Source organism: Lytechinus variegatus, chromosome 1, assembly GCF_018143015.1.
Source record: "Lytechinus variegatus isolate NC3 chromosome 1, Lvar_3.0, whole genome shotgun sequence".
NCBI lineage: Eukaryota > Metazoa > Echinodermata > Echinoidea > Temnopleuroida > Toxopneustidae > Lytechinus > Lytechinus variegatus.
This window is the reverse complement of record NC_054740.1, coordinates 18,132,261-18,156,327: the sequence shown is the minus strand read 5'-3', so window position 1 is coordinate 18,156,327 and position 24,067 is coordinate 18,132,261. Positions and strand designations below refer to the sequence as shown.

The window sequence follows — 24,067 nt, the reverse complement described above, 5'->3', positions numbered from 1 at the left end:
TAAAATAATCAAATTAATTTCTTCATGCACATTTTAATGTTATTGATCTTGTTTTTGTAATACATTGATCTTAGAATTTTAGGTTGACATTTGTTTCATACAGCTAGATCCCATACTTAAAATGTTACATCGCAAAGTGAGTGAAGTTTGACTCGTCTGTGTGAGAAAGAGCTGCCATCTTTGTAGATGATGGTGTTTAGAAAGTTGAAAAGCTTGTCGTTTTGATTAATCATGGTAAAAAAGTGGGTGTTGGGGGATAATTGGTTAAATGATACATTCTCAGCAATTAAGACATGATTTGTTTAATGTAGTAGGTATTTTGTTGGTACAATTTAAAGCAATTTCTACTCTTCTGATTGTAGGAGAAAGCAGTTCAGATGAGTCGTCATCAGATGAAGATGATACTGTCCAACAGAGGCATCCTCAGGGAAGACAGCAACAGGATGATAGGTCTGGTGGAGGTGTGATGGAACAAGCATTAGAGACTGCTATGGCAGTAGCTTCTAGATATGAAGAAGAAGAACTAGGAAATGTAAGTCAGACACCATGGTATTTGTTACCTTTTGATTTCCTGTGAATTATTTCCTCTGTATCATTCTTTCTTCTCAGTATGGGTTTTAAAAAAACATTTTATTTGTGGAATGACATGGTTTTCATTATTATTATTTTTTATTTTTTCATTTATTTATTTTTTTTTTTTGGGGGGGTAAATGACAAGTTACAATTAGTTCATTGTGGTTTTCTTTGTTTTTCAGCATAATTTGCTCTGTATTTTTCTACCTTTAGACTCTGAACTGTTCTACGGATGCCTCTTATTATTTCTATTACACAAACCAATCATTGTAATATAAATAGATTAGGGTTCACATTGTTCATGGGGTTTTAGTTGCCATGCTTAAAATTAGACTTTTGCTAACTTTTGAAAGATTATGGGACTTGTATGAGTAAAATGCAACATTTTATATTACCATATTTTTCTTCTTGATTTGTTGTGTTTTCAGATGAGAGATGATATGTTAGCAACACAAGTGGATATCAGTGATAGAGAAGAGTGAGTACTGTTTATTTTTATTGATTTCTGGTGCTGATCCATTCTTTTGATGAGAAATAAATGTCCTGGTGATAGATATGAACCTGTTCCACAATTTGTTTAGTTTAGAGTATATGCTTTTAAAATGAATCGTAATACCATGAAGTAATCTGTAATAATAGGAAAAGAAATTTATATTTTGGTGATATTGATTTTGTAGGATGAATTTTATAAATGACTTGGGTGAACTTGATCAAAGATACTACTGTTGCATGTACATGCAAGTAATCATGAATTCTATATAGACTGACAGATGTTTTTCATATCATAATGATTGTCATTATACCTTTGTTTTTAAACAGAGACAGTGAGCCTCAGAGTGTGGATCATTTACAGATTGAGCTTTCCATGAGTGAATCAAAAGGAGTTACATAGTAAGTAAAAATTTTCAAATCGTGTGGAAAAATACATCATTTTGGAATGAAATTACACAAAAGTTACAAATAGGGTCTGTCAGACATATTTTTTAAAGCTCATTGTAAATTTTATTCAAACTTTCCTCAACAAAATGCTGAGTTGTGTATTCCTTTATGATCTAAAATTGATTAGTAATCCATTCTTTACCCACTTATAATTCATCACGGGGAATTGTATAAAGTATGTACATGCAACCTCTTGTGCATGACTTTCATCAAGTAATGTCATTCATGAAGTGGGGTAAAAGTGGAGGAAAATAAATCTGAGTCTGAGGTTTTTCTATTGAATTGCCCTTATGTAATGAGGTATTATTACAGAGCTGCCAAGTAGTACTGATTTTCAGTATTTAGTACTGAAAAGTGAGAATACTGATAGTTTCAAGTAAAATACTGATTTCTATAGTTTCAGTTGTACATGTATGTGTGGTCCTATGGTATGGTATTTTCTGAAAATACTGATTTCCTCACCGAAATACTGATTTTCAGCTTCAAAAATACTGAAATGTTCCTTTTCAGGTTGGCAGCTCTGTATTAAGCATAATTCTTGATCAGTGATATTGAATGTCATATTTGATAATTTTGTTTCACTTCTCAGTATTGGTAGTGGAGAAGAAGAAGATGACTCAGACCATCTAGGAGAAGCTGTAGAAGAGACAATCACAAGAATTGGAGCAGCCAACGCCGATGGCGAAGTTGACAGTGTGGTGAGTTAACTAAAATATTCTTTGTTGAATGCTTGTCACTTGGATATTTCTTAAAGCCATCATAAATCGATTATGGTATTGAATTCAGATTAATTAACACTGTCCTCTTGGATGTCTCTAAACTTTGACTTATGACATTTTTTCTTCTTCCGCTATAAGGCAGTATTGCAGTATCAAGCTATCCAAACTTTGAACTAGTAGTCCTTCATAAAATGTCAGAAATCTGTGTAAAAAATTGCAGACAAAGGACCATTTTCATCCATGAAATTTGAGACTAAGCATGAAACTAGTGTTAAATTGAAATATGAACAAGCATTAGATTTAACAGCTGTGCGAACATTCAGAGAATAACTCTTTGAGGTAAGGGGAAAAAAGAACATCAAGAACGTATTATTACACTTAATCTAGTGATATTATTGAGTATTCAATTTCTATTGTGTTTCAGGATGATACAACAATGAGCACAGAGATCCCTGTTGAATCGGATGCTAGTCAGAAGGAGAATATCTCAAGACAGGAGAGTCTTGAGAAAGATCCAGCTCCTGCACCGGCTCCTGCATCAGAACCCAAGGAGACCACGGATGATAGCACACCACAGGATACTTCACAGGCTACAGTGGGAGAGAACAACAATGAAGAAATCACTCTAGATGACCTACCTTCAAAGCTTACTGTAATAACACAGGTAGGTTTCTTGTTAAAGTAATAGGTATTAAACAGATTTCTCTGTATTTTCAATCTCAATTACTTCAATGTACTATACTTCTCTGATTTTCTTTTCTGTTGAAATGATCAATACTTGTGCAAGTTCCTAATATAGCTAGATGTTCATACCTCCAGAAACTGAAAATTGGTGAATGCCAGTCATATATTGGGTATGTTTTGCTTCACACCAGTAAGTGGTTTGTATTACCGTCAACTGTATATGATATAACAAATTAAAACAACATGAGACCCCCTTTGCTGCAGCGTTCAAACATTAAAACTATTAATGATTTCAGATCATAGTCTTCCACTATCTTACATCTAATTAATCCCAAACTGCAACGTTTCGTAAGTTTCTTTAATATTTCTTTATGGCCCCATCATCACTATGTAACTCTTTTCTTGTATGATTTTTTATAAATAGTTGAAATAAATCTTTGTTGTAATCCCTGTATCTAATGACAGAATACCCTTGAGAGTCAGATGACGAAGGAACAGACAAATACTGATGGAGTTCAAGGAGTCCTGGAGACGATGGTAGATGGAGAAGCTCAGCTAGCAGGAGACCCAATGGCCCTGAGAGCTCCTGAAGGAGCACCAGTTGAGAATGGTATCATTGAAGGCAATCCTGGAGAGATAGGTGAGACAAAGATTATCTTTCATAGTTCCCATTTCATTGACCTTGCCAAATACTTTCAGTTTAAAGAAATACAAGTTGATATTTTATTTTATATGTCCATGGCATATCCAGTTATCTTGCACTGGAGTAGAATATTGATTCCACCTTTGAGGTCTAAGTGTGATTAGCTGAGAATAATCAAATGATTTTGTCTGGGACAATTGAATTGCATTGGGAGACTTTTGATACCTTTGACTTGGGCAAAGTTTTGAGAGGTTGACTTACTAGGTTGACTGCATAAAGAGTTTTTGCATTGTAAGTGTAATGCGAAATAGCAAGATTATAGTATTTGTAGTCAAGCCATGTGTCTTCATACACTGTATGACAGACAAGTTGTTTAGCTGTCTTCTCAGAAATAGATACCTTCTGTAAAATGAAAAACCTCCATGTCAGACATAACTCATATCTGCCTTTGCTCTATTTTTTGTGTTTCATGTACAGGATCCGAATGAACTGGAATAAAACAGAGGAAGTTAAATGCCTTGATAAGGCTGCCAAAGATCAGCAGTAACCAGATGATGATGAATGCATTCCAATGTGTGTAGATGAATAGAAATATGATGCAGGTTTTGGAGTTTAAAGTTTATCTGTATGGCATGTTTAGACTTGGCTTGATAAAGCTCGGCAACATTTTTGTTTACAGATTCATTGGGATATGATGCAAGTTAGCACTAAATGCTAGAATTTTGTCCAAAGTAGCGCAGACAAACTGGTGACATTCAAGATAACCTTTAGGATAATGAAATCACTATGAAATCATATATCTTGAGTCATAACACCATAATGAAATCTTTGTATTTGATTTTGTCCGTGCAACTCTGGACAATTTTTTTGAAGATGTGAAGCATATAACAAGTGTGTATTGATCAAAGTGAGTTGCTTTGTCTCAAAATGCTGAATACCATGAAAAATGTTCCTAGCTTTGTCGTTCCAAGTGTGAACTAGCGTATACATGTCATGGATGATGTTTGCCATTTATGTTGAGCAGTGGTAATGGCTAGTAAATAAGGTCTTTTCTGTGTGTGATGCAAAATAAAGTGTTCTTTCAAGAATTTATTCTTCATGCCAAAAGAGAGATTATTTAGCAACAATATGGCTTTCTCCTCTATAGTATATACTTAAATAAGCTTTTCTATTATCTTATGAATTAGATTTTGAATAATTTTTAGCAAGGATTGTAGGAAAAATGTTAAATCTGTGAAATGTTAAAATCTTTGATATATTTTATGGTAATTCTCTTTGCAAAGTCTGTTAGTCTTCTTTGTTCATTTAAAAATACATGAACATTTATGATTGTATAGATACGATTAATGAAATTGTAAAAATATATACATTGAATGTCATCATAATTTTGGCAAAAAGAAAGTGTTCAACAAATACCTTTCAAAGTCAAGCTTCAACATTCCTGAAGTAATTTTTCCCCTCTCCCTGTTTTGGGATTCATTATAAGTATTTGATTTTACAGTCAAATAATGAAGCATCTAGATTAACGTTTGAATGATTTCAAAGCACAGCACAAAGAATTTGGAGTATTTTGTTTGTTGACAGGATAGCTTGATTACAAGGACTGAGATGGAATAATTGTACATAAGAACCACATTCCTATATATATAATAATTTGGAGTATATGAATGTACCTTTTTGTTTGGGGGATAACGAGAATATTGAATAATACTGCTGGAATTCTCCGTCCATTACTGGGCCCTGTAATATAAAGGTTAGTAATCGATTGTAGGGAGCATTTTTACAAAGGATAATTCACAATAATCAATGAAATCAGTTATAAAATCAACCCTAAGATCGATCTCTAACCTTTGTGTCACATGGCTCTGGTCTATGTAGCTCGCTTTGTAATATAACAAACTTAAATAATTTGTATATTGGGTTTAAAATTTGTTATAAAATCCTTATTCAAAGCTTTTAAAAGAGTTCTGTCACTGTTCAGGTGATAATGATTAATAGTGCCATTTGATGACATTGAGGAGAAGAGTAATCCAAAGATATTGTGCGTATTCATTAGAGCATCCCTTTTTTAAGGATTCTTTGGCCTTGTTCAATTTTTGCATCAGTTGTATGTATTAGAACTTAAAACCTGGTCACACCGCCCGAGCGTTGTTGGAGTGGTAGGGAGAGAGGGTCGAATTTCGCTCACAAAATTGGGGAAAAAAATCGAAAATAATTTAAAAACAATCGAAATCGAAAATGGTGAATGGTAGCGAGCGTTGATGATTTTTTCTCTCTGCTCCAACAACGCTCGGGCAGTGTGACCAGGCCTTTATATGTACATGTAGAATGTGTAAATGTTGGTAATGCTCTAGTGGTTCGTGTATGTTTCTGTTACCTTTTGAAGGTTTGCATGCTGCAATGTATTTGTGGTAGATTGTCCAAATTTTGAGTTCATTTCTTTTTTTTCTCTCATTAGCTTGCTGTGTGTAAAAAAATTGATGTATATAGTTTATATTCTATTCAAAATTTACTTTTGTATATGGTGTGAATGTTTGTTTAGACATTGAATGTGAGTGATCCATGGCAATAAATGTCTTGAAATATGACATGCATTGGGCATGTATTAATTAATTGCACCTTGAAACGTTGGGAGAATAATATTTTGTGTTTCTTTCTGATGTAATTTTCTTCTCACTATTTCTCTATTTTCAGATTTACAAAAATGATGCCTTTATGCATTGTATTTTATGAACTGCCTGTTTATATAATTGCGGCATTATCATAAGGGGGTAATATCAAAAACATGAAAAGTTATGTTTTAATGAGTAAAGCTTATTTCAAGTGTGGCAACATTTTAACTTGCATCAGGAGACCATTATGGAAGAAAGTACAATAAATCTAAATAAGTTCCAAATGCTTGCTTCCGATTGGTTGAAACTCAAGTTGAGTTGGAATTTTGGAGTTAAGTTCAATTGTAATTCTTTCTGCAACCGACCCCGATCTATCAAGTCTCATAGGAATACATCTTTTCTGTTGGTGGGAGTTTAATATGAAATATGTGTTTACAATTCAACCTCCCAATCGCCTCTTTGTTAGCTGATCTGTATGAGCCAGTATTCAGTTCACTACCTGAACTAGATATATAATAATTGTTACTTTGAATACAACAAACTTCCCAATGTCCTGAAGAGATTTTGTGACATTGGTTTGTCATCATGACCTGCACATTATTGAAAGTACTCGCCAATCTTATGAGGAAGCATGTAGACTAAACATTTTTTTTTTGTATTGTCAATGTGATGACACAGTTTCTATTCTAATATTATTGATGTTTAGATGAAACATTCTAATCAATAAGCTTAAACTGTTCTTAATCCCTTATTCAAGTATTGAATATAATACTGGATCTGCATATAGTCTTGTTTAAATGTGGATAGATATCTATCTTCCATTATTTCAAACCTTTTGTAAACAAACATGGACATTATTATATTTCTTCTGGCTCATCAAGTTACATTTTCTTTTTAACTTTGAACTTCTAACACAGCAGTACTTCAATTGGACCAATATTGTAAATGGATAAATAATAGTCATACATGCATTATACAGTGTCATACAGACAAAAATTTATACAATAGATGTAAATGTGTTGATAATATATTGCATTTTGATGTGCTATTTAGGAAACATCCCTTTTTTGACATTTCCTATTTAAGTGTTAAAATTCTTTATGATGTTATAAGGAAAGCTAGTTTCTGGGAAACTGTGCCTACCTAGACAGTTCTTTTTTCATGAGATATATCCACAAGACAATAGTTGATATAAAAAGAAGTCTTGTACAAAATGAAAATAATGTGCATTTTCAGAGATAATTTCTGTCAAATTTCCTTCTTTATGGATGTAATGTTCTTTCTTTCATTGTTTTCTAGTGCCTTTCTGAGATTAATTCCATTGATTGATGTGTGAAGTAATCGTTGTAGACTTCTAGTTTGGAAATAAAAAAGAAAGAAAAACATTGCAAAATAAAACTTTTCAGCTGTTTTTGTATGATTTTCAGATATTCTTAACCGTCATCATGGTCAGTGGCGTAGCCTAGGTGAGGGGGGGGGGGGGGAGTCATGGAATGTACCTATGGGTATCTCTTTCATGGGATGCAAAAAAGACAAAATGAGTTGGAAAACTTTATTTAAAAAAAAATAAAGGGGGGGGGGGGGAGAAAAGACATTAGTAGGTGGGAATGGCACCTTGGCACTGTTTTTCATAAAAACTCGAGACTACTTATCTCTACTAAGATTATGTACCGTATGGGCACTAGTATTCAACTCGGCATAATTCAAAGATTTTGACATATTCCCGAAAATATCTAGAAATAGGGAATTTATCTTAATTTCATGCCTTTGTTATTTCCAGGGTAATCTGTTGTCGGTATTTTCTTTATCAATCTGTCGACAGTATGCGCGGAGGATCGAATTTATGCGGCGATGGCCTTTTGCACTGATTGGCACTAGTATTCAACCTAGTGAGGATAAATAGCAAATCTCAAAAGGGTTTAGATTGCTAAATTGGATCTAGATCTATGTAAGTCTCTGGCTTTGATTAATTCCCTGTTTGGTCTCATCTCAAATGGTCTAGTCCATAGTCGGATGGGACAAGGGCAGATTGAGAGACAGGGCCATCTTTCATCACTAGGTTGAATACTAGTGCCAAAAACCATCGCCGTACAATTCGATCGCCCGCGCACACAGTCGACTGGTTGAAGAATAAAATAAAGGAAAATAACCAGCATTTGCTCTTGGAAATAAGACGGGTCTAAAATTCAGGTAAATTCTATATTTCGATATATTTGAGGAATATGAATACTAGTGCCCTTACGGTATACTGCAGAAAGAAAATGGAGAAACGAAAGAAAATACTAAGCCTCGGAGTGCAATGTGATTGTGAAGAGTGGAAGTTCTGGAAGTGTAGACGAGATGTATAGTATGAACACCAATCAGAGAAGCATCGTATTTACTTTAGTACACAATTTATTATCAAATTTAGAACATCAAGGTGTATAAGATATATTGTAAAATGTGTATACAAAAATTGCGATTAAGTAGAAAATATCCTTTAAAATATAATGCAAGATAAGTGTCATTCTTGAAATTGCAGATTCATGGCTTGTGACTATTAGAGGCACTGGGCGCTTTCAATTATATTAAAAGCTACATGTCGTGATTGACTTCACTTCCGTCAATGTCATATCAGGTTCCATTATTTTCAGCCAAGTCGTTGAATGGAACTCGGGACAATGTCAATATATCCTGCAAAATCACAAATAATACGAATTCCCTATACATTTCAGCCCAAAACTAGGAAGAGCATACACTAACATGACAAGGCCATGAATCACATTATATTGTTGCATATACTACTACAAAGCCTTTTGTAATTTCACGCTCCTAGTTGCTTCAGTCAATGGGCCCGATTTAAGACCTCAGCCCCAATCCAATGTATTGATCATGAAGTCATTAGATTTCAATTTTTGCAGCTTTGATCACATATGAGCCACCACGGGCCCGTTTCATAAAGAGTTACAACTATTGTCACTTTGCCATGATAACAAATACCATGGTAGCAGAGCTCAGCAGCCAATCTCAATCAACGTTTATCTCACATAAAAGTTGTAATAATGCAAAATTTACAAGTAAAACTCTTTATGAAACGGAGTCTTCAGCTCTAATCCAATGTATTTGTCATTCATTACATTTCAATTTTGCAGCTCTGTTCAATCTACGTCACATAGAAGCTATCAGAATTAACAAAAAATACAATATTGCACTAGAACACAATGTGTCCAATTTAAAATTAACATAATATAAAACATTGTAAGTGGCAAAAATTACGAAAAAAATCACAAATCAACATTTCAGTAAAGCTGCAAAAAGTCTGTCATCTAGTGAGAAAATTTCCCAATGCAGTTCTGGACATCACAATTTGAGCGGTGTTTTCGCCTTCGTTTAGGTATTCCGCACCACCTAATTCCATTTTGATTATGAAACGACCTCGTGGTATTGATTTTAATTTTAGGATGTCCAAGCAATCTTGATTGCTGTTATTGTTTGGGTATGGTCATCAATCGATATAAATATAGCTTAGGGTGACAATTTAAAATCAGGGACGCTGAAAAGATTGCCCCTGACTCTTAATGATTAAGATCTTCAATTTAAGTTAAATACAGTATGTTGCATAATGGCGAGTTGCATAATGGCGGGCCCGTTTAATAAAGAGTTACAACTATTGTCACTTTGCCATGATAACAAATACCATGGTAGCAGAGCTCAGCAGCCAATCTCAATCAACGTTTATCTCACATAAAAGTTGTAATAATGCAAAATTTACAAGTAAAACTCTTTATGAAACGGAGTCTTCAGCTCTAATCCAATGTATTTGTCATTCATTACATTTCAATTTTGCAGCTCTGTTCAATCTACGTCACATAGAAGCTATCAGAATTAACAAAACATACAATATTGCACTAGAACACAATGTGTCCAATTTAAAATTCACATAATATAAAACATTGTAAGTGGCAAAAATTACGAAAAAAATCACAAATCAACATTTCAGTAAAGCTGCAAAAAGTCTGTCATCTAGTGAGAAAATTTCCCAATGCAGTTCTGGACATCACAATTTGAGCGGTGTTTTCGCCTTCGTTTAGGTATTCCGCACCACCTAATTCCATTTTGATTATGAAACGACCTCGTGGTATTGATTTTAATTTTAGGATGTCCAAGCAATCTTGATTGCTGTTATTGTTTGGGTATGGTCATCAATCGATATAAATATAGCTTAGGGTGACAATTTAAAATCAGGGACGCTGATAAGATTGCCCCTGACTCTTAATGATTAAGATCTTCAATTTAAGTTAAATACAGTATGTTGCATAATGGCGAGTTAACATAGCAATTACATTCTTCAGAAATGAATAATAGATTAATACATTCGTAGCAATATCATCTGTATTATCAATTTCTTATTCACCCTAAAATATGAGACGGAGATCAGAGTAAAATTCTGACCACTTCCAGGGCAAAAATATCGCGATATATATCTTTCATAATGTAAATATGTCATGATTTCTCGAAAGCAGCGATTTGCGGATATAATATTTGCACGATAACGACAGCATTTGATATAAGTATTTGGAAGCTTAATATACAGCTGCTGACATAACGGGAAGACGAAATCAGTCAATTTTCATATCCTGCACGTATTCTATAACCAAAGAAGGTATTATTACAAACTCTAATTAAGCATTGTTTCATAGTTATTTTAAATAAACAACAAAACATTTGTCATTTCCATACATCTGGGACCATATTCATCAAAACTCAATAACACCATTATCACTTAGATGACAACTATTTCGATAAGGTTTCATGAATAGCTTACTGGAGATTATATAATTATATAATAAAAACTTATTTTTCTTCTTGATGATACTCCTCAACATCCCTATTATTGTGATCACAATAATGAGTTACATACGTTACAACGGAGGGTACTAATTAATGGTCATCAGAAATTTGACTTGAAATTGAATTGATTATTATATCCGTCTTTTTATATTTCCTTCTTCAATTTTTTCATGTTCAAGTTATTTAGGACATATAGGAGATAAACCACGTTGAAAACTTTATAGGTAGATTATGAATTGTATAGATGATAGTTTTCCTGTGCAGTAATAGAACATTGTTATTTTCCTTTCGCTCTGATAGCCCCATCACCGTATGCAGACGGTAAGATATGCACCAATTTGGATCGACCGTGTCCATCATTTCGTTTCATAATTTGTTGCAGAGCAGTCATTGAATCCACACAGTGATAGTTATCTGTCGGGTATGAATGACTGACATGGTTTTCTTGATGCAAACTTCTGTTTTGAGTCCTGTTTGTAGGGTTAGCATTACGGTTCGTCGTTAAGTCTTCGTTTATGCGACCTCCGCTCACGCCAAACTTTGGAGAGTTCTTATTGTTTGCCGCCAAATTATGGCTGACGAGTCCGCGCCGAATCCTCAACTTGGGGTGCTTTTCGCCATTTCTGTACACTTTATAAGCTCGTCCAGTCAATTTATCACCCGATGGTCCGATCTGAAGAGTTCCTGTCGACTCGATACCACTAATCCACTTTATATCTTCAGCAGCATTATAATCCATACGACTCAAGACCGTGGTTTTGTCCAAAATGGCAAGCTGGCGTCCGGTGCTGCGTGTCGACATCGCACTCTTCGTCCCACTCGCTGCCGTTCGGCGACCACTCTGTGCCTGTGATCGGGACGTCGTAGCAGAGTGCGAGTGTAATCGCCCAGTATTTTCAGTGTCATTATTTGTTGTCATTTCTGCTGATTTTGGAATGACTGGAAGATGTGATGAGGATGTTCTTTGGTTGGGATGAGGATCCGTGGTCGGAGCAGATAACGGGGCTCTTCGACACACCATTGGTTCAAAGTATACGTTGCCACAGTAACCTTTCCAAACCTGAAAAATGTTGAAATGAAAGGAAAATGAATATTTTTTTCAAACTTTTATAATACTTTCATATATTCTCCAGTCTACCACGTCTACATGAAGAAATCAAATCTTGTCTGAAGCTATACATTGCTAAAAGATTATGATAAATTAAAGAAACGCATATTTGCTAAACACTGAATTTAACCCTAAAAAGACTGGGGGGGGGGGCTAATTCAGCCCCCCTCTCGACATTTTTTTGCGATAAATCCGCCGCGCGAAATTTTTTTTTACTTTCAAGTCTCGCGCAACTTTTGAGACCAAAATTGTGACCCCCAGGTACGCGGTTTTAAAATTACGCAACATTTCGTAAGTGCAAGCAGACCCAAAATTACTCAAAAACGTGAATTTGTGTACAAATCCAATGCAGATAGTGTTCTTAGCCAAAATTCATAAATGTATCATTATTTTTCCTTTTACTGCTTAAAATCAATTAATTTTATCTTTTTTATGGTCAAAATAAAGTCCCCAAGAATTTTCATTAAAAAAAATGAAAAACAAAAAGTCGAAAAACAAAGAAATACATAAGAAATTTAGAAAAAAAATAGAATACATAACAAAATAAATGTGATTTTGAAATCTTTTAAAAATCAATTTGATCAGATGCCTATCTAGAGTATGTGAAACAAAAATTAGCATTTCAGGGGCATTATTTTATTAATTAGAGCAAACTTATGATTTTACGCATAAATTAGCATAATTAATGAGACATGAGATTTTTTTTGCAGTATTTGATGGTATAGTTTTGTAAATAATGCCATGGGTAACGCGTGTGCCAATTTTCTTCGCGATCGACGGCCGTGATCATAAGGGGGGGCTGAATCAGCCCCCCCCCCGTCTTCTTAGGCGTCGAAATAGCCCAGTCTATTTAGGGTTAAGAAACTTCGAAATTTTAAGCAAATTATCAGGAAAGTTTATCAAAACTTCATTTCCAACATTTATTTTATTAAATAAAAAACAAATGAGTAAGAGCATCTAACTTTTACCTTCATGGGTTTCATCGGTAAAGGTTTACATTGAGAAATATAGAAATAAGAATTAGGTTGATCGTTAAATGGAGTCTTGGTGATGTGTTGCACTACATTTGGGAGGTTGAACATCGGAACCTGAAGTGTAATACAAAAACATGTTTAAAAATTACATATTACCCGTAATACGCAAGATATAACGAATTAAAGAAATTCACAGATTTATTTCAGTTGAAAAAAAATCAAATATCTAGATCTTATTTTGAATGATAATGTTGATAATAAATTCTTAGAAAATCTTCAAGCTTTGATCACTTTACAATTATATGGGCAGTCTCATTCCATTGTCTACTTATACCTTTAATTCTAGATTCGGTGTTCGCCGAATATATATATTTTTTAATCGATTTCTGTTCTTTCTTTCCATTATCCTTATGATCCAACTTCGCCCGAATGGCGAAGATTACATATATGTCTATAAATTATTAAAAAAAATGATCAATTGGTATCTTACCCCTCCAATGAGAGTGGTGGGAATAGTTTCTGGTAGACTGGCCGCACTCCTTGGTGGTGGTCGTGTTTCTCGTCTTCGTCGAGCCTGGGGTTGAGATCGGGTACTATAGCTTTGACTTCGACATCGGTTACGAATAAGATTGACTGCATGTTGATACATACCATCACGAGACGGGGTTCGAATACTACGCTGGTAGACGAAACTGTCATGAAAACGAAAAGTTAAACTTTATTTTTTATTTTTTTCAAGAACAGTCATGACTCGTGATAGACATGATAGAAGCTAGTACGAATGGTACTGGACAAATAATACTGATAATTCTGGTTTTACATTTCCTCTATAAAGAGTTTCGAGGAAAAAGAATGAGAAAACATTCGAATTCAGAAAGAAAGATGGTAACGGATGTAGAACATCATCAATATTAAAATGCTGCCCGTATCCCTTCCCCATGCGTGTTACCACGGTCTGGACTCAACGATAGGATGTTCATTATTGTAATTCCGAATTTGACAACAATTTTTTTTATTGTTGTAATGTCATAAATAATTGGGTTTGCATTTTGTTTCTTTACCGTTAACCAGTTTAGGTTAAGGGGGTCTAGTGGGCTTGGCCTACGACCCATTTCTGTGTATTTTTTGCTTGTCAAAAAAAAAGGAACAAAAGAAATAAATAGCAGAAAAAAAATACCCCATCAGGTATAGTAAACCCTGGATCTGCACCTGTGACTAATATACTTCGACTTGTATTACAATAAATATCGCACTGGATACTCACCTTTCCTTGTCATCGTTGGTAACAGGTGTATTCATGGTAGCTGCTCTACCTAAACCAATCATATCTTCATTATCCATCATTGAAGTCCTTCCCGATCCTGGTCTTTCGATCACTCTCTGAAGCTCCTCATCGACCTCATCCACCGGTATCGAGAAGTCCACACTCTTACCACATGTCACACGCGTCACCGCATCGTCATCCTCATCAACGTCGAAATCATTGTCGTCTTCGTTTCGAATGATGCGCGTCATATCGACTTCTATGCTGGATACTGTTTTAGATGATTTCACCCGCACTGTTTTAGATTTCTTGACGCTTTTGGCCGACTTCATGCTCGATCTCCGAGTCTCCCCGTTCGATTCGATCTCCTTATCGTCTTCCTTATCGGGAGCAGTGAGGTCGGTAGTATGAGCGTCATCATTCTTATACCTTCCATCTTCCCTTGGAGATCCATTAACACTGACGCTATCTCCGACATCATCGTCATCACCATCAATAATTCCTGCATCTTGATCTCCTTCAATTTGACAAGTGGTTCCGTCAAGATTCCCTTCTTCGTTTTCTTCCACAGCATGAACTTCCTTGTTATATTCACTAACAACGTCTATTGAATTATCCTCAATTCCCTGATCATTTTGCTCTTCTACAAACTCTTCAGATTCTTGACCACTCTCCCCTAGCTCTGGTTTTTCTTTAACATCGAAACAATCTTCCTGTTCATTGCTCTCTTTTACCATCTCATCATTTTCACTCGTTAAATCCTGATTTGCTTCCATCTCTCGACTATTCCTATTCTCGTTTGAATCATCAACATTTTCGTCTTCGCTTTGATTTCCCTCCTTCATACCGTTCTCATCATCCATTTTATCTTCTTCGTTTCCGTTTGGTTTGTCTTTCTCTCCATCATGTCCAATTTCCGTTGTGATACCTTCCTTTTCACCTTCAGTTATATCACCCATCGCTTGGTCGTCTGTCCTAGCTAGAGTCACGTCATCATGAAAAGCTCAGAAGATGCCGACACCGGTGAAATTACCTGTATATAGATAATATCCAGTAACAAAATATTGGTAATTTTGATTCAGTTAAGCGTAAACGTTTCTCAAGGAATTGAATAATATACCCCAAAGTGTGAAGTGATTTCACTCTGATATTACGTTTGTTATAAAATACATGTCATACAAAATCCTGAGAAAAAAAATTTACCTAGACTTTGAAGTATGTGTAATAAGTTTATTTTGCCTCTATCTCCATTTAAGTTTCCCTCCAGTTTGAAGTAATTTGATTTGAAATGAATTGATTCATAAGTATTGAAATCCTTATATCTTATGATCTACAACCTGAAGATTTGGATTTCATTTAATTATTTATTTATTTATTATTTTTTTTGTTATTTATTCTTTTATTTATCTATTTATTTATTCATTCATTAATTCATGTATTTATCTATTTGTTTATTATTATAATCATTATTATTATTACTATTATTATGATTATAATTATTATGATTATTGTTATTATCTCTTTTCTTGGGGGGCCTATTCTCACGAAATCATTCGTCCAAGATCACACAAAATAATGAAATGTTAACGTCATATATCATCAACGTACTGATTTAACTTCACGAAAAACTTAATCATTACAAAATAAATCAAGTTTTGTATAGGTCTATATTAAATCTAGTAAACCAATAATTATCACCCAACATTGAATTCTAGAATGGTGTGATGTGCACGTCCTCACACTGTAAATCAATTCAACAAAAGAATGTACTTCAATCATATCAAAAAACAATTATCATAAGTTCACAAATGCCATACATGATCATGATGATAGTAGCCTATGTGATCAAAGTCCGTTTCAATGATAGCATAATGTAGACTATACTATTCACTTTGATTTATGACAAACTGAACATTTTTTATGGCTTATCATTCACGGAGTTTTTTCATTTAGTTTGAGCCTATATAATACTTCTCTAGAGTTTATTATTCCCCGATATGTTGTACAAACTTCAGTTTCCTGTGATATGCTAATATCATAGCTATTATTTTGAGCAATTGAATTTACAAACAATATGCATAATATTATTAGATTTATAGATTAGCACTGTTATTGATGTATAGCTAGAATCTATATAGCATTAGGTTTACTCTCTTAGTTTCTATTTTTTCAAACACTAAACGGTCAAAAGCTTACACACTGTTTTACAATTGAATAATACACATTTCCCAAAACACATCACAGTTTATATCCAACTTTATATTACAAAGTAAACCTAGCCTAAACATGCATTTCCATTTTTTTATATCATAATTCACTTTTTACACTTATTTTATCCTACCATCTAGATCTAGAGGTAGTAGGTAAAAAAATAACTAAAACAAGATAACAGTTTGATTGTGAATTATATTAAAGCTATATCAATATAGAATACACGAAATAAAAAAAGACACTTGCCTCGTTTGCGCAGTTTTTCGATGACAGAGAGATAAATCTAACTCTGATACAATTTAGAGTTGAGGTTTGGTATACAGGGTCGATTCAGTTCAAGTTTGGTATGTGTCCAATTCCTAATAAGGAGCAAAAGTTCACTTTCTCACTGCAAAATATAATGTCCCAGGGTTCTTCTGCGAGGATGAATTATTTCCATATATTCCATGTAACGGCTATGCTAACTCGGCAGAACCTTGAGTCTTACACAATAATCTTATGGACTATTGGTTATCCATTTGTAAATTCAAGCCTTAGAACTATCTATCAACAATGTGTCGGCACTCTAATTCGGATCTTCGTGTTGAGGATTTTCTCCTTTCTTTCCGTGCTTCATATTCTTTGACGACAAACAAAATTGTTTGGGTTGACAATAGTGAATAGCCCCGATCAATAGTACTAGAAATATCCCTATTGACTAAACGATCTGCCCTCTTCTTTCACATGGCTTGACCTCTCCATAGCAACGTTGTACAGCCTACACCAGCGCACTGGGTGATTCCATTTTCAGGCGAGGGGTATGGAGGGGAGTTTGGAATAGTTTTTAAATTCTCGTTTTCTAATCGTTGTTGAAAAACTTTTTTCATGAACGAAATGGTAATGAACATGGATTTATCCATTTGGCAAAGTTTCTTTGAATAATCGTCATTATAAACACCTCCTTCGGAGAGAGAGATTAAAAAAAGAAGTAGAAAAGGAATTAGTGATGATGATGCTGGTGGTGGTGACGAAGATGATGATGCATGATGTTGGTAGGATCATGATGGTGTCGTGATAATAATGATGGTGATAATGATGAGGATGATGGTAGTGGTGATGGATGCTGTAATTGTATTATGGTGACCGGCGATGACCTTCTCCTTCTTCTCCTCCTCCTCCTCTTCCCCTCCTCCCATTTTTCCTCCTTCACCGACTGGTGAAAGAGATCAAACCGATTCGGTGGGAGCAATCTTAGACCCATATACCTAAGATGCGGATGAAAGGAGGCCGACGGGCACGTACCCCTCCCTTTGCTTCAAATTGTGGATAATGTTGCTTCAGTATCATTAAAAGTGTCCTCTCCCTTTTTGAAGTGAAACCCCCGAATAGCTTTTAAGTTATTTGGAGACCATTTTTTCCATCGCCTTTTGTTTTCTTCTCCCCTTTATAATCTTTATTTTTATTTTCATTTATATTTTTTGAGGGACACAATTTGATTTTTGGTAAGGGAGGACACTTATTGTTTTTTGCATGTCAGATGGTTATGGAAAAAATCACGATCTATGACCCCACGTTTATCAAATTTGGATCTACCTGTCAACTTCACAGTGTTCACCTGGTGACATCGCTTGTTGCACTTCAGCACAATATTAGAACATAAACAAACACATAAAAAAATTCAATGAAAAGGAGCCCCATCAACCAGAATGAAATAAAACTATGTTTCATTGTTACGCTGTCAGTCGTAAAAGTCCGCCGGTACTTGATCGATCAGAAGTGTTTGGTACCATCATTGAATTTGGAGTCTGTATGAGTCTAAGGACGGTCTTTGGTCTTGGATCTATATTTTGATAGACCAAGGAAGACTGGTCTATTCAGACGTTTAATGTAGTTCGATAAATTTCGATTGGTGGTTGGGCAGTTAAATAACTGCTCTAGGGGACAACAAGATGCACGGTCACGGTTGACTGGTATACTTTCTTTCAGCCATAAAAGTTTAAAGTGGTGGTGCATGCTATTTCATTAATATACCTGTTAGATTTCCTCTTACGTTAATTATGTTCTTAGGATATATGTCCATCCCTGTCCATGATGCCATAATAGAATTTAGATCGAAAAGATAGGAAACAATGCACTTTCAGCCAAATTGACCAAGAAGTTTACCTGAGCAGATGACCTTTTGCAGTAAAATCCATTCGCTTATGACCGCAGAAATACATTTGAATTTAAAGACTTTTTAATTACCATTTATAAGCTCTTCATTTTTTATCAGTATGTCATTCATAAACTTGAATCTTCTGTTACAAAGTATTTGTCTCTTCCTCAATCACGCAGGATTGTTGGATTTAACAGAGCGTCCCCATCGTCCAAATTCAGACAGACAACAACCCTCATAAATCTTCACCTGAATATGTTTTCCCCTCCATATAGTTTACCTAATGCCAACTTTAATGACGAGATTTATTGCACATAAAATAAAACTTATGTTTTTATAACAGTACTGATTGCCTTCCAATCCTTCTTGGCTTTCAATTGACTACTACCTATTTCACATTTTCATGGTTGCAAAGTTAAAAAAACCTATTAAATAATTGTCTTTCACATTGTTAATGTGATACATTTCAAATGATGCGCCATTTTTAGTATTTTTATTCCTTACACTTTTCTCACAATGCTTTATCCTTTATAGATTCAAACTCATTCAAAGTGTTAATGGCATCTCTTTGATATTATGGTGTTTAACAGAAAGACAGAAATACACGTTCCTTACTTTATTATATAGCATTTACAGAAATCGAGTATAGATCTAGTAAAATAGTATTGAGCAAATTACATCTATCACCAAATCCTCAATATCACAGTTGTGGCACCATGTCATCCTGTTGATAATCGGGTAATAATAGAAGGAACAGATGGAACCGAAGGAACAGGAGGTGACGAATGTTGCTTTGTCGGGCAAAGACAGAATGGAGAAATACTCCTACCATTCAATAACTAATTGTAAGCAAGTTGGCAATGTTCTTTTTGTAAATTAGGGCTCTCTGTAGAGTCTATACTGAATAAAGTGCCGTATATTCTATGTTTTAGGCCTATATACATTTTTAGGCATTGATGTTTTACAGCGAAGGCTGCCCCCTCTTGTTTCCTGTACACATAAAATCCGCTCGATTATGGAGACGCTCCGCGAATCTCATCGATGGGCGGGGGAGATTGCAACTTAATAAATGACTGCTGGCGAAATGCAACAGAACATGTGATAATCATACCAACTTTTTTACAATAGCAGGTTTTCTTTCATCTCATTTTTTAGTATTATCATTATTAATGTCGAGTTATCACTAACAATAGAAATATAGCTCAGTCAAATCTCTGAAATCGTACATCGATTCATGTTCCACAGCCCAATGGCAATGACAAATTGACCGGCCTATCCAAAATTTGTCTCTCTTTTCAGTTATTAAATTGGACTTAAAGAATATAATAAACCTCGCATCTCTGATTAAAGAAAATCCTCGAATATCTCGAATATCTTATATCTCCCGGGGATCCCTCCCTTTTTTGCCCACCCCCCTCTCTCTCTCTTTCACCCTTCTCCCTTTATCCCCATTGGTGAGAAATGCACGGATACAGTAGAACAAAGCATATAAATTGTTTTTCATTTCATTTTTCATTTCATTTCATTTATTTTCCACAAATCAATCAAAATACAAAGAAAAACATACAACTCATTCCGAAATAGTATGCATAATTACAGTATAAATGCAGATTCTAAGTGGATGGACCTAAAGTGTTTTTATTGATAATAATAATAATAAATGATAATAATCATAAATTGTTTTTATTGATAATATTCATGATTGGCAGTCAGTGGCTGAAATATACATGTTTACATAGCATAATAACATACAAAGACAATAAACAAAGAGTAAAAATAAATATAGGCATTCAAAACATACATTGAAAGATGACTTATTACTGACACGGTTGTACACTGTAAAAAATGAAGTGCTAATTTAGCACTTACGGTGCGTGACTGCACTACGAGTGCTGATTTTCTAGTTTAAATTTGAACTAGAAAATCAGCACTCGTAGTGCAATCACTATACAAGCACCGTAAGTGCTAAATTAGCACTTCATTTTTTACCGTGTAAGTGCTAAATTATGTTAAGTAAATAAAACTATGGAATGATATATGAAAAGTAGCATAATTACAAATGACAATAATGTTTGATACAAAGGTAAAAATGCATTCGGGTTTTGAATAGAACCTTTGCTTGCTATTGAACTCTAATGGAAAAATGAAACAAGAATTTTAAGATTTATTTAAAAATGAAATTCATGATTTTACTCAAGCATATATCATCTTTCTAATCCTCATATGATTGAATTATGGTTTCAAATATCTAAGATTACTGTTATCCCCTATACCTATTTTCTTTTTAATTTCACCTTATAACAATGCTCCCTCTTTTACGTGTCGTTTTTTGTTATGATAACTGATATTATAATTGCGTTTTACTTTGTAAAATATTTTACAATTCAGACTTTGGCTGCGATGAAAATAAACCATTTCAATTCAATTCACCCCCCCTCTCTCCCTCTCCCAAGATCTTCTCGCTTTTTCTCCTCTTGCTCACAACCCCTCTTTTTGTCTCTCTTTCTCCCAGTCTCTTTTCCTTTTTTTTCTTCCCTTTCGTGCTAATTTCTTGTTGGTCAGAAATCATAGTTATTATGTTTTGGGGCCACATGTATTTTCAATTTCGATTAAACCTGATGGAGATGCATGTGTCCCAAACATGATAAACAACATTTCTATGTGTTTTGCTGTTCTTTATGATGTAGAATTTCGATTTGATGTTGAATGTATTTTATGTAATTTTTTGTAAAGGGTTATGCAATTCGGCTTTTCAGCCGCTATAGATAGCCTGTTGTAATAAACCGTTTTAAATAAATAAATAAATAAATAAATGAATAAAAAGGATCCTGATTAACACAAAATCAACCATTTCAAATAGTCACTCTTCAACGGGTCTTTGTTTTAGGAATGGAAAAATTAAAAGAAAAAGACAAAGAACTCAATAACTGTTCTCCATTCTTTTCATAATATGATTATATAATCATTATGCTTCGGTTTGTCATATTTTCGAGCATTTGTTTGCTTACAATGGCAATCAATCTTCTGTTACTGACTCTATGTTCAATGATATATGCCTGATATATTGTCAAAATTTATTTGTTATATTCATGTTGTTATGTATAAGAAAAATAAATAAATCAAAATAAAAATAGTCATATAAATCGTTAAAACCACCCGGACTATAGTAGTCTGCCTTCAAAGGAACAAAGTACCTGAAACGATTCCAACAACCAACATCTGAAGAAAAAAATGAAATGATTCTTTCAAGTTGCCCCCAAGCATGTCTAAAATCAATTTATAGCGATTGTATTCTGTGTTACTCATGTGAAAGAATCGTTCAGAAACTCGCTACCCATTAAAACGATTGCAATGATAAACTCGCCACTGGCCTTACCCCTATCAAAATATGACTTCTATCTTAGCCTTATCTCCCTCCACCGTGCTTGCTAGCGTTGTAGAATCAATTTCAAATGACTTTGATTTTTTTTCGCATCGTTTCTTTGGTATCGGGTGGTTTCCTTTACTTCGCCAAAAGTACTATCGTATGTAACCCTATACAGATCATATCAATATTTCTTAGTGCATCCCCTGACCTCGCTTTAAACGTATTTGGTTACTCACAAAACTTGGTATCGGAACTGCTCACGGGTATTTCGCTCTCGATCTATGAGCAATTTCGCTGCTCTACAACCATCCTCCTGATTAGCCGCAAAGATCGATGATGGAAAGCTATCGGCGTGAGAACAGCGAAATTCATCATTGTTGCCTGATTAAAACTACTCGCTTCGTCAAATTCCAATTACATGGTATGAAAACACAAGGCACTGCCTTCTTCATCCCCTCTACCCTACCATCTCTTCTCTTTTTCTTTTCATATTTCATGGTAATAATCTTTGCTACAGTTCTTCCTCGACACATTTCTTGTGATTTAAAGTCGATGTATAAGGGCGATGCCCCACGGGTTCGCTGGCTCCGACGCTTCTTTTCGTCACCTAACTTTAAGTATAGTCGCCCCATCCCAAGCAAGTAGCAGCAACGGCAGTCAGTGGTGGGGCTAGGGCGGCAAGGGTAAAACAATTACGTGTCGACTATAAAAATAATGAGCTGGTTTGCATTGCAAAGTATGAGTATTGGGAGGGGATGGGCGGCAATCTCTTGGAGTGCGGCTAGACAGGTTGTTTGGACATCTGGAAATGCGCGGGAAGGCGGGCTGATGCATCCTTCAGGGGGCATGTCAATCAAGGGACAAGACAGAAGAGATGATAATGTACAATAGAAAAAATAAAAACCAGAATAAAAGACAAGAAGGACTCGAGTATAGAGATACACAGACGAGGAAAGAGGAGGGAAGACCTGAAACAAGTATGTAAAGACAAGGAAGGTAGACAAGAGAAAGTGAGAGAGGGGGAGAGTGCGGGAGGGAGAGAGAGATAGAGAGGGGGGGGGGCTAGAATACATTCACGAAAGAAGTATAGTCGATTTATTCTATAGCCTCCGTACTTCATAACCTTTCCTGATCCCAGATAATTCGATAGATGCTTCATTCACATCCATAAGGAATAATCAAAGAGAGTTCCCCCTCTATTATTTTTCACATTCTTCTGAAAGCCCCCGATGTTTCAGTTTAACTTTGTCACATAAGTGGGAAATATTTCAGTTTATGTTAGTGTATAGAGCTGTAGTGTGAATAAGGTTTCAAGAATATATGACTTTTTATACGACTTTTTTTCTTTATAGCTATAATGTTGAAAAAAGGGGTCCAAGTTTTAGCAAACATCCAGGAGCATAGATCGATCTACATCCCTCTTTATGGGTTTAAATAAAATGTTCATAAAATTGTAATTATATGTTTCTTTTACCTCATTGCATAATCACAAAATATTCAATAATAAAATAGAGTTGATTGGTTGAAGTTTTGAAAGTAACATTAACTTTTAAGAAGGATCATTATGGAATCTTGGGATCCATTATGATGAGACAGCGAAAATTGTTTATTTGGAAGCTTTCATCATCCATATATCATCAACTTTATATTTACTGTTATAGATTACTGAATAACACTTATCATCTTATAGTGACTTATGGTAGTTGTCTATGTCAGTCCTGTAATGTATTAAGTACGAAATCACAATGAACACCTGGAAATATAATACATGCGAATATGTATCCCATTATGACACTTTAAGTGTTTCGGAACTACAATAATCTTGTATAAACAGGATTGTATGTGACAAGAACATGAAGGATAAAATGATGAATCCTCGTCCAACGATCTTATGAAATAAGAAGGTTTGGTTATTATTAAAGCAAAGGATGTTATAAAGTTCATCAGCGTTCAGATCGAACCTTAACCCTTCCCTGACAAGTTCCATCATGGCAGACTGCGATGGGGAA

General features: G+C 34.7%; 2 protein-coding genes across 4 annotated transcripts in view; one reads left to right on the top strand and one right to left on the bottom strand.

The window, feature by feature from the left end:
• The window catches only part of LOC121407991 (pericentriolar material 1 protein-like), a 32,274-nt gene extending 27,622 nt beyond the window's left edge, over nt 1-4,652 (top strand). For all 3 annotated transcript variants that reach the window (XM_041599292.1, XM_041599300.1, XM_041599284.1), the window contains 7 exons: nt 363-532; nt 1,002-1,051; nt 1,393-1,464; nt 2,102-2,210; nt 2,656-2,895; nt 3,381-3,555; nt 4,036-4,652. In XM_041599292.1, coding sequence (XP_041455226.1) covers nt 363-532; nt 1,002-1,051; nt 1,393-1,464; nt 2,102-2,210; nt 2,656-2,895; nt 3,381-3,555; nt 4,036-4,046 — 827 coding nt within the window. In that variant the 3' untranslated portion in view covers nt 4,047-4,652. The remainder of the gene's footprint in view (nt 1-362; nt 533-1,001; nt 1,052-1,392; nt 1,465-2,101; nt 2,211-2,655; nt 2,896-3,380; nt 3,556-4,035) is intronic.
• A 5,156-nt stretch (nt 4,653-9,808) lies between these two features.
• On the bottom strand, nt 9,809-15,378 carry LOC121407983. Its single transcript, XM_041599272.1, has 4 exons — nt 14,347-15,378; nt 13,573-13,774; nt 13,077-13,196; nt 9,809-12,060 (listed from the first exon to the last, which is right to left on the bottom strand). Exons 1-4 carry the CDS (start codon nt 15,303-15,305, stop codon nt 11,278-11,280), a joined length of 2,064 nt encoding a protein of 687 aa, XP_041455206.1. The 5' UTR covers nt 15,306-15,378; the 3' UTR covers nt 9,809-11,277.
• Nucleotides 15,379-24,067: the final 8,689 nt, after the last annotated feature.

Bases quoted from the DNA above. Each gene is read 5' to 3' on its own strand.
- LOC121407983 (XM_041599272.1), bottom strand. From the start codon at position 15,305: ATGGGTGATATAACTGAAGGTGAAAAGGAAGGTATCACAACGGAAATT. The intron at 13,775-14,346 runs GTGAGTATCCAG...TTTTCATGACAG, and splicing joins ACCAACGATGACAAGGAAAG to TTTCGTCTACCAGCGTAGTA. The intron at 12,061-13,076 runs GTAAAAGTTAGA...AACATTTTTCAG, and splicing joins TACCGATGAAACCCATGAAG to GTTTGGAAAGGTTACTGTGG.